The following is a 15,920-nucleotide window of genomic DNA, read 5'->3' as shown; positions in this document are numbered from 1 at the left end:
GGACACGACTAGAAATCAGTGGTTAAGTTGTATTTACAACACTGTTCCAGAACAGTACAACCCAAATATTCAGATGTGTGCAGCACATTTTATGGAGGACTTTTTCCTGATCCTGGTAGAGTAGCCTACAATGCTGGCTGTTCTGACTCACAGATTGTAAGTACGTTTTTTATATTTAAAGAATTTGCCACTGATGATTCAAACGCGAGTTTTGAGCAGTGTAGAGTAGCGCTTGTTGTTTGGCATTTCTCCGATCACAAATGCAGACATGGTTTTATGCTTGCGCGGTGCGATGCAACACGTAAAAAGACAGTATATGCCATTATAATCCGTCCCCACTGGATGCAACAAATGCCTCGTTTATATTGGGTTTTAATATTTTTGTCTCGTCGCTCCGGCCGGACAGGGCATCATCCCAATATGGTAAGGGGCGTAACATTTCCGTCACACGCTTGAGGAATTCAGCCAATCACAACGCACTGGATAGCTGGCCAATCAGAGCACACCTTGCTTTTCAGAACGATGAGCTTTGTAAAAATCGACGCGTTTCAGAAAGGCGGGACATAGAGGAGAAACAATAATGTACAGTATGTGGAAAATAATGTGTATTTTGAACCTTAAACTGCATAAACACATTTCATTACACCAAATACACAAAATAATGTTCTTTTTAGCAACGTCATATGACCCCTTTAAATGTCAGAGAGCAGTGCGTGTTAATTGCACTGTGGGGGAGAGACGAACGGAACTGCAGGTGATGTTGTTGATCTCACTGGTTTCATAATAACAATGGAATCTAGACATGCATATCCTGTTCTTTTGATTTTCCAAAAAAGCATCAATTGCCTCCAATGGCAACGTGTCCCCAGCAGGCAACAACAGGCTCCTGGAAAGGCTCTTATTGTATTATTATATGTCCCCTGCGTGGATGGGGCTTTTTGACAGGGCCGTTTGTTTTAGTTACCATGCCATGAGTCTTATGATCAGGTTCAAACATCTCATATACCATATGCCTTTCTATAAGCAAATGTCCCCGCAACAACCTCAGAGAACTTGGAAATGTTTTCAATATGTCATATGCAATGGAAGTTATGCACACCTGAAGTGTTTAATGTTGACCTACATCAGCAGCTGGATTATGACCAACATTATTTACTTGAAATCCCTCCTGAGAATTTACATCATGTTGACCTTTCAACTACATCTTGACGAATTGTTTTAACAAACAATAAATGTAATCAGTTTCGATTATTATTATTTTATTCAGGTCAAAGTGCATGTTCTATTTTGATAATTAAATCTGATTCCATTACTGTGAAATTATCTTATTCATTTAAATGTTTGGGGTTGGTAATATTTTTGAGAAGTCTCTTATGCTCATCAGGGCTGAATTTATTTGATTAAAAAAACAGTAAAAACAGTAATATTGTGAAATATTTTTATACATTTAAATAACTGTTTTTTATTTCATATATTTCAAAATGAAATTTATTCCTGTGTTGCAAAGCTGAATTTTCAGCGCCATTATTCCAGTCTTCAGTGTCACTTGATCTTTCAGAGATCATTCTAATATGCTTATTTTGCGCTCAAGAGACTTTTATTTTTTAGGATTCTTCAATTAATGCACAGTTCAGAAAAATAGCATTTGTTTGAAATAGAATATTTTGTAACATTATAATGTATTACTGTCACTTCTGATCCATGTGTCCTCGCTAATTAAAAGTATTAATTTCTCCCAAAAATAAAATACTGACCCCCAAAATTTTGAAAGGTAGTTTGCTGACTACTCCTGAAGATTTCATGGAATAGTTATGACCGTATGTGCTGATTCAAGTATTACAGAGGTCATTTAATTCCATGGCTACTTCACAACTTCCTGTCTGCAACATGCAATGACTTAACAGGCACAGTAAAGGGAAGTGTATAATGGTTTTCTTATCACAGAGCTGGACCTCAGCCAGAGTGAGAGTGGAACAGCGGGTCCAACTCCATACTGGGTACACCATTATCAGATAGCAGTGTGATAAAAGTGCATAAAGAGGCTTATTATGTGCCTGGTAGACATCTACCTTTCATATCTTTCAGTTATGGCTCATTGACTTTCAAAACATTTGTGTTTTGTACCTGAAGAGTGAATTGATTTTCTTTTTATTATTATTCTTTTTAAATATTTGTAATTCTGCAGAGGAATTTCATCTTTTTCTGTATATTTTAGTCAGAAAAATAGGCTTACTATATGCAAGTACATAGCATACAAAAATAGTTAGATAAATACATAACACATACGTGTTCCTGCAAGGGGCGCTTTTTATTTGCATAATTGTTTTTATAGGAAAGTTGTGTCTGTGTGTGTTTAATTCACCAAAAAGAATGGAATCAAAAGAATCATTTGTTTTGGAATTTAAGTACACTGGATGTGCTGTATGTGCTTGATTCACCTTAAAAGAACCAGTTCACATGAGTAACTCTTTCTTAAATGCTCAGTATGTTTTTTATTCACTAAAAATGATTCATAAGTGTCATTAGTTGGAGATTTGGACTACAGAGGACTCTGTGTATGTGTTTGATTCACTAAAAAGAATTATTTCATAACAGTCATTCATTCAAGAATCGGACTACACAGGATGTGCTGCATGTGTCTGATTCACTAAAAAGAACCAATTAAGTGTAATTTGTTTTAGAAACAGACTACACTGAATATGCTGCATGTGTTTGATTCACTTAAAATAGAGTCATTCTTTGGAGAATCGGACTATATTGGTTGCATTGTATGTTTTTGATTCACTAGAAACAACTATGATCAAGTCAGTACTTCAGTGGTTGCACTGTGGATTTAGTACTGATGTTACGACGCTGTCGCTGGAAAACCTTTCAGAGTATTTTACTAGTATGCATTGGCTGAAGTGTTGTTAAAAAATATTAAATGGTTCTTTGTTCCCAAACCTAATTAGGAGAACACAGTGTACCACTTTTGGTTGGATAGCACAGAGAAGGTAACTGTACTGCCCCCTCGAGTACTGCGACCCTTACGTTAATACTTGCAAAAAGTATATTTGTGGCCTCTCTCTCAAGCTGTTTCTTTTTTCTTCTCGTTTCTCTCCTTTGACTTCCACGGTTAATCGCTCTGCCCTTGCTATGAGTCAAGTCTTTCAGCAGTTGGTCTGCTTGATCACCTGGCTCACATTGCTGTGCTCATGCTGAGCTGAACTCGCCCGGAATAGTAAATAGAAGTGTAGCCTGAATGTCGTCCCTTCCGTTTACTCATTGCTCCCTTTCTTTATCTCACACTTCTTCCTTCTGACACTACACTGCTGCTCCTCATAGGCCTTAAGATAAGCTCCACAACGCCACCAAATAATTGTTTGTTTTTTTGCTGAGAGGACTGAAAATGACAGAGAGGATCCCCTTAATGCTAGAGTTTTCAATCCTGCTTCTGGAGGGCCAATGTCCTGCAGAGTTTAGCTCAAACCTGCCCCAAACACACTTGCATGGAAGTTTCTAGTAATCCTGAAGACTTTGCCTGCTTATTTTAAGGGCAAAAATCTGGACTTTTTATAAAAAATAGCCAAGTCTTTATTGGATATTTCTCTTAGTTTTCTACATCTGGTAACCAGGATTTGATCTGCCCAGCGGTTGGGCTGTGTCTCCTCACTGACTGTATCTGTACAGCAATAATTAGTATTTACAGTTTCATTGTTCTCATGTGAAGTTGTGCATATTGTCCAACTTCAACTAATTTCTCTAAAATGCCTTTAATAACATCATATCGGGAAACATTCACACAGTACACTAAGGCAGTTATGTAATGATCGTCATTGTATCCAATTAGCGAAGTGAAGAAAGAACCTCCAGTCAGAACAAAGGGTGCATCTGTGAAGCATGTGGCTTGTTGGATATGCTCCTAATCCAGTTCTCATGGACTGGAATTTTGACCCTCTCACTCATAAATAATTATTTTATGAAGTTAAAAGTTAGGTTTTCACTTCAAAATAACATTTAATCAGAATTCGCATAACTGCACATTGTACAACATTTGGGAGGGGAAATTGAGAATAAACATGCATTTAGGCAAAACCGTTTGTTTTTTTTCTGCATAATGAGGGCATGCTTATAGTAAACTATTAGTAAACTAAACTATTATTATTTTTCTCTTGGGTAACATTGCTTACATATAATGTGTCAAATCTAAAGATATAAAATAATTACTATAATATAGTACTATAGACGTCAAAGTAAAGGCCATTATTTGTCATTTACACAGACTGTGAGGCCCTGCACTCTGTCTGCTGACTTTACGATGCACCATTTATTCAGTGCTGTGGATGCAAACACACACTTAGGTGGTCACAAGATCAATTTAAAACAATTCTGCATTGTCTCAATGAGAATACCCGAAATCGATCATTCATTAAAATTGAAGTGTGGTTTATGCATCACTAGCTTTACAAACAAACTGCAAAAATTTAAGTTTTAGTTCTCTCTTCTCTCTGTCATTTGAGCTTAGTCAACCAATAATGCACATTTGAAAATTAAAAATGTAAAAAATATATATATTTTGTTATTCAAAAACATTCCAAATATATGTTTGAAAATTAAAATATTATTAAAATATAAATTAAAATATTTTTCATATTTTGAAGAAAATATTGTAAAATAAAAAGCTTTAAAGTACACTACTGTTCAAAAGTCTGGCGTCGGTTAGACTTTAAAATATTCTTCAATAATGTGTCAAATCTAAAGATATAAAATAATTACTATAATATAGTACTATAGACGTCAAAGTAATAGATATCACTTGCTCACCAATGGATCCTCTGCAGTGAATGGGTGCCATCACAAAGAGACTCCAAACAGCTGATAAAAACTTTACAGTAATCCACACGACTGCATGTTTGTAATGAACAAATCCATCATTAAAACGCGTATAACATCAAGCTATTGATTCTAGCTAAAATACAAGTTCATAATCTGTAATATTGCTTCTCTGGTGATAAAGCCATATTGTCTGAATTAGGAGAGAAATATGCACAGATCAATCACCTTTACAACTGGAAACAGTCCAAAACAGTTCTAAACAAGCATGTTGGTGGACTGGAGTCATGTGGATTACTTGTGGATTATTGTGATGTTTTTATCAGCTGTTTGGACTCTCATTTTGATGGCACCCATTCACTGCAGTGGATCCATTGGTGAGCAAGTGATGAAATGCCGAATTTCTCCAAATGTGCTCCCATGTTTGCCATTCCATTAAAAACATGAACGGTTGATGCCACTAAAGGCTTTGAGATTCTGACCTCACAAATGCTAAGATCCTCCCCAATTAGTATGCCAAACTAATTAAGTTTATTAATTGTACCATTCAAATCAGTTGGAATAATCAGGGGTACATGTGCCCCTCATTGCCTACGGTGGAAGTGGCCACTGTTTACAAGCACTGAACCTGTACTCATAGCAACCACAAAGAGAAAGAAGAGATAGATAGAGAGAGTGAGGACAAGTTTTTAAAGTGTTATGGTGATGGAATCATAAGTGTTTTTCTGTTCTCTGTCCTCTTAATGTCTGGCACATGCTCACATATCTTTAATACCTTTAAAGGGCACTTGCCTCGAGAGCACTTCACGATCCATGTCTTTTCCACTGTCAGTGCAACATCATTTGTTTGTGCTTCTTACAATGCGACTATTGTTCTTAACTGGATTATAGAAGAACGTCATATGCAGTATGTTAAACTTTAGGTTTATATTACAAGGGAATATGATGACCGGGGCCTCCAGTTCAGGAAGACGTTACTGTAACTTGCATAAGTTGCTTTGCTAACTAAAACTGATGTTTGGTCATTCATTTATCAGACAGTTAAATATTGACTCTTGTATCCATAAATCATCTTACTGTATATTGACACTGCTTATAATGGTTTGGCTTTATCATAATAGCAGTTAGTCATGTATATTTATAAAGACACACATCTGTTCAAAAGTTTGGGGTCAGTAGGATTCTTTTTAAGAATATTAAAATGAATACTTTTATTTAGCAAGGAGGACGCATTAAATTGATCAAAAGTGACAGTGAAGACATTTATAATGTTATAAACTGTTTTTATTTGTGACACTGAAGAGTGGAGTAATGATGCTGAAAAATTCATCATCTTAAAATATATTTACATAGAAATCAGCTATTTTAAATAGTAAAAATATTGCATAATATTAGTTTTACTGTATTATAGGTCAAATAAATGAAGCCTTGATGAGCATAAAAGTTAACTTTTGAATGTTAGTTGACCCACGATATATGTAAAAATGTATTATTTTATTTATATTAATTATATAGATATGAATTATATATCAGATAGTTTTGAATCTATGTGATTTAAAAAAATACAAATTAATGTGCCAAATTGCTTGCTTAGAAACCGTAAACAACTTGATTGTTATAATAAATGTTACTTTTTTATTAAATATTGGTGACTTTTGCATTTGCATTTTATAAAATCCCTAAAGCAATCATTTTACACCCCTTAACTATGGTAAAATCGCTCTAATGCATGGCCTCTTGTGTCATATTGCGTTATTTGACCTTAATGTTCCATGATGTACCTGGCTAATGATCAAACGTATATTTAAACACTGATCCATAAGTAAATGTTGTGACGTACGATGTGCCCTTTTCTAAGTGTAATATTGTCTAAGCTTTGTTTTGATTGTTCTTCAGTGCTGACGTATAATTAATGACAGTATTGTGGTTAATGACTCAAGAAGAAAGTTGCCACTGGCTTGTTTTGCTCACAGTGGATTGTGTAATAGATCTGGATAGCAGTCTTACGGCAAACTGACACGCAGGTGTTAGACGCTCCTCAGACAGCAGCTGGTTATCAGGAGCAAACATCCACACTTTTGCTGTGTTTTACCCCTCTGCAGCCTCACCGATATCAATGTGCTGGCACAGAGCGAATGGCACGAACGTTTTCGAGTCACAGGCTGCTCTTGACTCTGAATAAGGGCTTGCAGTTTGTTTATGCAGACAGTCTGAAAGGCCATTATTTGTCATTTACACAGACTGTGAGGCCCTGCACTCTGTCTGCTGACTTTACGATGCACCGTTTATTCAGTGCTGTGGATGCAAACACACACTTAGGTGGTCACAAGATCAATTTAAAACAATTCTGCATTGTCTCAATGAGAATACCCGAAATCGATCATTCATTAAAATTGAAGTGTGGTTTATGCATCACTAGCTTTACAAACAAACTGCAAAAATTTAAGTTTTAGTTCTCTCTTCTCTCTGTCATTTGTGCTTAGTCAACCAATAATGCACATTTGAAAATTAAAAATGTAAAAAAAATATATATTTTGTTATTCAAAAACATTCCAAATATATGTTTGAAAATTAAAATATTATTAAAATATAAATTAAAATATTTTTCATATTTTGAAGAAAATATTGTAAAATAAAAAGCTTTAAAGTACACTACTGTTCAAAAGTCTGGCGTCGGTTAGACTTTAAAATATTCTTGAAAGAAGTCTCTTATGCTCACCAAGAATACATTTACAAAAATACAGCAAAAACAGTAACACTATAAAATATTACTACAATACAATACAAAAATACAATAACACAATAACAAAACAACTGTTTTTTATATATTGTAAAGTTTACATTTTAAAATGTAATTAATTCCTTTAATAATATCAAAAGTATGCATTGATATTAATCTATAAAAATAATAAAATACAAATTGACATAACAATATTTACATAAACAAATGAATAAAACAACTAAAAAATGATTTAACAGTACACAAAATCTTAATGGTCAAAATAAAAGGTCTTTCTTCAGATTTTGGGTTGAAATATAACCTTGACATGTTCATGACAGATTTTCGTGATTCACCCATACATCTTGTAAATTGTTTGGTTTTTCAGCCACTGCCACACACTAACTAGGACATACCCCTTCCTATGCTCTGGCTGACAGGAAGAACATCCATTCTGACCCTGACCTCTTCTTTCCATCCAGTCCACATGACTGAGCCATGCAGGAGCGCTGAACAGCAGACCAACACTTGTGTTCAGAGTTTAAAACAAGGTAAACCCTAATTGCATCATATTTTATTAGCAAAGCCACACATTTTCTGCATTTACAAGCCACTCAATTACTCTGGCAGGATATCATGTGGTCTGTATCAGCAAATCTGATGGTATACAGCTGGACAGAGCCTGAGGATATTATTTACGTATGCTCGGCTTATGGTTGTGAGTTAGACTAGCCTAACTTTTAACTCTTTATTGCTTCAGATGTCATCAGCCAATGAGAACGGAGTCAGCGGGTCTAGCAATAATAGTAGAGAGAAAACATACAAAAAGGTAAATTGTTTTTATTCATATTTTCTTTATATCTACCATAACATTATTATAAAATATGACCTTTTTGTATTTAAAAAGCACAGTTTTTGTGTCATTTTCTAGCTTTGTGTTTCATGTGTTTATGTGTATACATTTTTAACGTTTGATTTATATATAAATATTAGCCACAGTTGCTTTTTATATCAGTATAAATATATAGTTCAGTCATGAAACTCTAGATGGCGCAGACGACTGGTTGTTAACTTAACCGATGATATTCAGAGAGTTAAACGACTTGGCACAAGCTGATTGGTTCATGCTGCATATGCAGCCAATGAGCTTACTACCTTGCATTTAAATGGCTGGCTAGCATTCACTTGAGATTCCTGCAGCGCGCTTTCAGAGTTCTCTGAAAACCCTCCACCTTCCCCAGCTCCACCTGTATAGATCTGCTATGGGTTATTTTATATGCTATTTGTGCAGCAGCAGTATGTCTAAAATCTTCCGAGAGTTGTCATGATTGAACTAGATCTAATCCATTGCCATTAAATTAGAAAATTAGAAGAAAAAAAAATGCAAGGACTTTCAATTTAATTAAAATCTCAAATTTAATTGATTTTTTTTTGTATATATATATATATATATATATATTTATTTATTTTTTGTTAGATATAATATAGACCAGGAAATAAACTAAATATACCAAATTACATAAAATAATAGTAAAACTGTAAACAAAGTACATACATAGACATACACAAATAACAAAACAAAAAAAACTTTGCTCACTTGTCAATGAATTTTCTAAAGCGGGACCTCTGATTCCATGACTATGTACAGCAGTTATTACATGAGAGTGTCCCTGAATGTTGATAAAACAGAAAATGATCAACAAATTGTCCGCCAACAACTCTGTTCAGTGAAGAATGAGCTACTTTTTTCCAGTCACCTTATTTTCAGTTTCTCCAGTGATGAGTGCAGTTATGTTGATAATGTCCACCCTCCTAAATGCTGGTATCAACAGAGGCCTATCAATTCCAGGATTTTACGGTGTTGGCAGACACTACACACTTGTAGCCTACAGTAATTTTTCATGATAATGCTGATCTAATATTTCCAGTGAACCTCGCTCAAGAGTTTTGACCCACAAATGTCATTTGTTTAACCAAAGGAGATTTAGGAGGCGAGTTTAGTGTTGCACGTCTAAAAAATGACCTCAATAATCCCACATAAGAGCAGGTTTTGAAATTACTCAAGTATATTAATTTGTTTTGCATTGTATTTCCGGTATTGTTACAGACTACTTCATCTGCCCTAAAAGGAGCTATCCAGCTTGGCATTGGTTACACCGTGGGGAATCTGACCTCAAAACCTGACCGAGATGTGCTCATGCAGGACTTCTATGTGGTGGAGAGTGTGTTTTTACCCAGGTATGAACAGAGGACAGTGATGCAGACATTAACTGCCTGTGCATGTTATTGTTAGAGTGGTCTGGAATGAGGACATTTTTTCACAAATTCTCACCCATTGCATTTAGTTTGGGTCATCTGCTCTTCGTTTCTTCTCAAACAAGGAAATCTTAACATCAGGGCATCTTGCAGTGATCAGTCACACACAAAATGCAGTGTATCATGAGAACTAGAAGCTTGAGCTCATGCTACATCCTACACAGTTGATTCTCGCGCAAATGATTCCCAAAAGGCTCTTTAGAGTGAGCAGAGAGTTTATACAAGATTCAAAGGGACGACACTGATCCACAAGCCTGACTTCCTTATTTATAGAGTTTGATTCTCCCACTAGGGATTGCCCTCCAGTTGCATGTGCTCGTCCTCAGTTTGGACCAATTTGACAGTCTGTGGCTGTGTTGGAGATGGATTACTAGTTACTGTGTGTACTTTGTGATGCTTGCTATTTCAAAAATACTGAAGTATTATGCAGCGTTTGAAGGAAATTTTGCATACTGTACTTACTGCATACTAGGGATGTGCAGCAAAGCCATTATCTGTATTTATATTGGGTATGACGAAAATTATTTGTATTCGTATTTGCATTTGGCTTGAAGTGAAAGTGGGCATGACTTACAGTAAGTTCAAAGAGGTAAATTAATAATTTCCTTAAAGCACATATACTTCATACCCAGTTCATACAACACTGTTTAAAAGTTTGGGGTTGGTAAGATTTTATGTTTTTGAAAATGCTCACCAAAGCTGCTTTTATTTGATCACAATTACAGTAAAACAGTACAACTGTGAAATATTATTACAGTTGAAAATAACCGTTTTCTATTTTAAAATGTAACTTATTACTGTGATGCAAAGCTGAATTTTCAGCATCATTACTCCAGCCTTCAGTTTCACATGATCCTTAAGAAAAAAATTCAAATGTGCCGATTTGCTGCTCAAGAAACATTTATTATTATTATTATCAATGATGAAAAAAGTTGTGCTGCTTTATATTCTTCTGGAAACTTTAATGCATTTTTTTAGGATTTTTTTATTAATAGAAAGTTCAAAAGAACATGTAGAAAATTATAAATGTCTTTACTGTCACTTTTGAGAAATTTAATGCATCCATGCTGAGTAAAACTATTAATTTCTTTATCAGCATCATTACTCCAGCCTTCAGTTTCACATGATCCTTAAGAAAAAAATTCAAATGTGCCGATTTGCTGCTCAAGAAACATTTATTATTATTATTATCAATGATGAAAAAAGTTGTGCTGCTTTATATTCTTCTGGAAACTTTAATGCATTTTTTTAGGATTTTTTTTATTAATAGAAAGTTCAAAAGAACATGTAGAAAATTATAAATGTCTTTACTGTCACTTTTGAGAAATTTAATGCATCCATGCTGAGTAAAACTATTAATTTCTTTTAAAAAAATTGCATATGCATAACAGATGTAGGCTAGTATGTATTCTTACATGCTTTAGATGCACTTGGAATGACAATTTAATAAAATTAAATGACAAGTGCATGATTCACATTATGGCAGCAATTTTCTAAAAAAACATAATTTTATTAGGCTAGTAGGATTATACATAATAACAAAATAGTCTTTTATATTATTGACTCTGACATAACATCAGATTGTAATTTTACATGTGATGTCTAATAATAATATTTTTTATTATTACTCAGAAGCTTTTGTTATTCATTTTAATGTCATTATTCATGCTTTTCTAAAGAAGGTAATCGGGCACATCCTGTACTACTGAAATAATAGAAATATACTGCTATATGCTATTCTGAACATATTTACATTCATGCATTTGGCAGAATGCTTTTATCCAAAGCCACTTACATTGCATTCAAGCTACACATTTGATCAGTTCTTGCTTTCCCTTGGAAACGAACCCATGACCTTGGTGTTGCTAGATTATGCTCTACTGTGTAAGAAGCTACATAGACTGTATTACCAAAAAAAAATTACGCATATGTCTATAAGAAGCCCCATTTTTCAGAGTTAGGTCAGTCGTCTGCCCCTCATCAGTCTGCTATTGTTTTAGTTCACAGAGAAAAGCTTCAATTCAGAGGTCAGTTGTAAATTTTGGATTGGGTTACAGAATGGGCATGGATTACCGTTTAATAGTGAGACATATTCTGCAACAGCTAATGCTCAGAACTCATTCAAGTGCCCTGAAAAAAACAGCAACTCATTAACCCACTTGTGAGAGATCACGAATGCTTTTTGTTTATCGTTTCAAAGCGGTATTTTGAGTGATTATGACATCATCTGGCCCGTTCAAGTCACACTTTTAGGAATTATTAAAACGGGGTTAATCCAAATACTAATGGCCTGCCTCATAATAGCAAAAAGGAAAAAAATGGGTTACTGGATTTTTATTTATTTTTTTGCTTACATTTCATCATGTGTAACTGATGTGACTGACCCTGGTCTTTAGTTTGTGTAACCGTTAATAGAGAAAGACTAGGACCTCCTTGTCCTCGGGCATTAGTTACTGTTGTGTGTCTCTGGAAAAGATTACCTCTGGTGTTTACTGCTGCTGGGTCACATTGCAACAAGGACGCACTCAATGGGGCTCAGAAAGATCAAATGTTTCTCTGTTCCTTGGGCATAAAGAAGCATTTAGGTTAGGTAACAGTTTCTTACAATTTCTGGTCTCTCCCAGGATTATGTTTACAGACAGACCCCAGATTCTACCCAGAAGCCTCTTGTATTGGGGAATGTGACGATCATTAAAACAACACACAGTTGATTCATTTATATGCTTTGTTTTTGTGTGATACCTTTAGCAAATACTTTCACTTTTGCAGTGAGGGGAGCAACCTGACTCCAGCACACCATTATCCAGACTTCCGTTTCAAGACGTACGCACCACTGGCTTTCCGTTACTTCCGGGAGCTGTTCGGGATCAAGCCAGATGATTACTTGGTAAAACATACTTTTTGATTTCTATTGGTTTTGGCCACTCTCTTCACTTTTTATTAGTCAACATGAAATACTACTGTTCAAAAATATGGGGTCAGTTAGATTTTTATTAAAAGAAATTCATTGTTATTCAGCAAGGGCACATTAAATTGACCAAAAGTGACAATAAAGACATTCATAATGTTACAAAAGAACTACAAATTTCACATAAATACTGTTCCTGAATTTTATATTCATCAAATAATCCTGAAAAAATGTATCACAGTTTCCACAACAATATTAAGCAGCACAGTTGTATTTACCTTTAATAATAATAATAATAATAATAATAATAATAATAATAATAATAATAATAATAATAATAATAATAATAATAATAATAATAATAATAATAATAATAATAATAATAATAATAATAATAATAATAATAAAATATTAATCATCACCAGCACAGTTGTCTTTACCTTTAATAATAATAATAATAATAATAATAATAATAATAATAATACATGTTTCTTGAGCACCAAATCATCATATTAGAATGATTTTTGAAGGATCATTTGACACTGAAGATCGGAGTAATGGCTGCTAAAAATTCTGCTTCGCATCACAGAAATAAATTACATTTTAATATATAATAAACTAGAAAACAGTTATTTCAAATTGTAATAATATTTCACAATATTACTGTTTTTAAGGTGTTTTTGATCAATTAAATGCAGCCTCGTTGAGCATAAGAGACTTCTTTCAAAACATGTTTCAAAACATCTTATTTTGCATGATATATCATTGCAAAGAAAAAAAATGGAAAGGTGAAAGAAAAATGTTCTTTGTATTCTTTCATTAAAATATAACTTATTTCACCCTCTGAACAACTTTTTTTTTGTATGACATCCTTTTTGCCTTTAAACACCTCCCCTCCAACCATCTGTATTATTTTAATGCGTAACGCCAACTTTTCGCAATCCAAAAATTGTTAATAGATAAAATGAAGTCAATTGAAAATAATGTTTATCTCAGAAATATCATCATATTATGAAAAGTAATGATGTGGCGAATGGGAAATGCAAACCAGATGCATTAATGAACTGCTATGGCTCTGATTAAGCACAGTTTTCATGTTCCTATTAATGCCAAGACTATTATGTGCCTAGTTCCCTAAAATTTCCCTCCACCTGAGCCCTAACAAAGCATCTTTGTGTAAATTAAAGTTCAGTGGCTGCTTACATCAGATGCCAGTAAGACTGACCAAGAGTACTACTGACCCCTGACGAACTTCACCGCTGCACCTTGCCAACTGTGACTGGCAGGAACTTCGAATCGACGTCCTCATTTGTAAATTCCCAGCAGGGATTAGCGGTTTGGTTTGATGTGTTCTCGCTATGTAAGTAGTGTCCTGCCACATTGAGGTGTTGGAGGTGTACATTTCCCTGCACTGCAACACCGCCTCTGTCTGACTCGCAGCCACTGCAGTGCCTCTGCAGCATCTCTGCAGCTCTCGTACAGTTTGATCTGCGTGTTTGCGTGTGTGTGAGTCAGGGTGGATGATGCTGATTAGGCGTATGATCTCAGTCGAGCTGTTAATTGCCTCCTCTGTACTTTGACTTTGACATCTAATGGCCTTGTAATTAGCCCAGCAGAGCGGTATCGCTCCCAGGTGCCTGATAGTCTGGTCTTCCTGTGTAATTTGTGAACCTGCATTGTATCATCCCCTGTTATGAAGCTATTGTGCGCTGCCTTTAGACAAAAATTTTAATTATAGTATATGCAATGCAATGCAGATGCTGGGCTTTATGATGCCCCTAATGACAAGGGAATACCTGTTTACATAATACCATTCAAAAGCAAAAATTTTTGCATTCTACATTTTGCATAGCACTGCAGGAAGAGCTGTATACGGACCAGTAAACTCCTGTACACACCGCAGATTTTCGGACAAATCTGGAAGTATTACTGACTAGACACGGAAATACCATGGGTCCGTATACTGCCAGATATGTACCAATTCAGATGTACAGTATGTTACTGAGGTATTCTTCTGTGCAACAGCCATTTGATAACATGGCAAGTAATCCCCTAAATGAAGGGGGCGTTCACACCTTCGTGGCGCTGTGCCCTCCCCTTTTGGTCATTCATGTTAAACTGGATTGGTTGATTTGAAACTAAACCCACCCCTAAACCAGACAGCTATTGGGCCACTGAGCACACAAAGACTTTTCTAAAAAGTAATTTCATTGGTAAACTTGTTATTTATCCCACCAAATCCCTTACAGAATAATGACTTTATTGGTTACATTTAGAATACATCCCTCCCAAAAACCTTACAGGTGAATGATGTGATTGGTTGCTGACCAGGTGGGCAGATTGATTGTTTGTCTTTATTAGTGGGAAATAGTAAATAGTATCCAAAACATAAAAACAGTCATAAAACAATTTCAACAGAAAACAACATTTAAAAATACACCATCTACTTTGAATGAAAGATTTCAAACAAATGCTGTAAATAACACATGAAATGAAATGTCCCAGCAGACTCCATTCCTCACTGTGGATCCTGTGTGCATCCACATCAACAACAGTATCTTACATTGAGCTCCACCATTTCTGTCCTCCGCAGTGCTCTTTCTGTGTTTACCTCGGTTGACCTTGTCTCCAGCAACTGCAAAACAACAATAATGTTGACAATAATCTTTACAGGCTAATAGCCTATTTAAGAAGCTACATCATGTCAATTTCTAAACGTACTGTTGTCTCTCTTTGGCTGATGGAGTGTTTCAGCTGGGCCTTTCCGGAGTGAAACTATGAAAACTTCTTCCTCATAGCCTCATCATAATTCCTGCAGGATACCTAAAACACATAAAATGCGTTTAGTAAAGGAAAATATTTAATTGGATAGGTGAAACAATACAAAAATGGATAAAACATTGCAACAACCTCCTGAACTTATGTTACCATTTATAATCTCTGAAGATGAGTTGACCCAGTCATGTGTGTGGGATACTGTAGAAAAGAGAATAGTATAATATATATAGAGTATAAATATAGTTTTGACATTAAATATATTAGTTTTACACAATGCAAGCTTACAAATGTTTCAGTCTGTAGCTGTTGGTGTCTTCAAGAAGTGTGACTTGAGATCAGGTCAAACACAAATGTCTTAGCCGGTGGTGGGGTGTGTGTGTGTGTGTG

General features: G+C 35.0%; 1 protein-coding gene across 1 annotated transcript in view; it reads left to right on the top strand.

Annotated features, from left to right (window-relative positions):
- The window catches only part of LOC107599021 (phosphatidylinositol 4-phosphate 5-kinase type-1 beta-like), a 46,789-nt gene that overhangs the window by 7,306 nt on the left and 23,563 nt on the right, over positions 1 to 15,920 (top strand). The window contains exons 2-5 of the mRNA XM_016290509.1: positions 7,920 to 8,082; positions 8,292 to 8,360; positions 9,639 to 9,769; positions 12,617 to 12,734. Coding sequence (XP_016145995.1) covers positions 8,292 to 8,360; positions 9,639 to 9,769; positions 12,617 to 12,734 — 318 coding nt within the window. The 5' untranslated portion in view covers positions 7,920 to 8,082. The remainder of the gene's footprint in view (positions 1 to 7,919; positions 8,083 to 8,291; positions 8,361 to 9,638; positions 9,770 to 12,616; positions 12,735 to 15,920) is intronic.

This window comes from Sinocyclocheilus grahami, unplaced genomic scaffold (assembly GCF_001515645.1).
Source record: "Sinocyclocheilus grahami isolate Dianchi unplaced genomic scaffold, SAMN03320097.WGS_v1.1 scaffold259.1, whole genome shotgun sequence".
NCBI classification, from domain to species: domain Eukaryota; kingdom Metazoa; phylum Chordata; class Actinopteri; order Cypriniformes; family Cyprinidae; genus Sinocyclocheilus; species Sinocyclocheilus grahami.
Note: the sequence above shows the minus strand (reverse complement) of the source record. Positions and strands in the feature narration are given on the sequence as shown.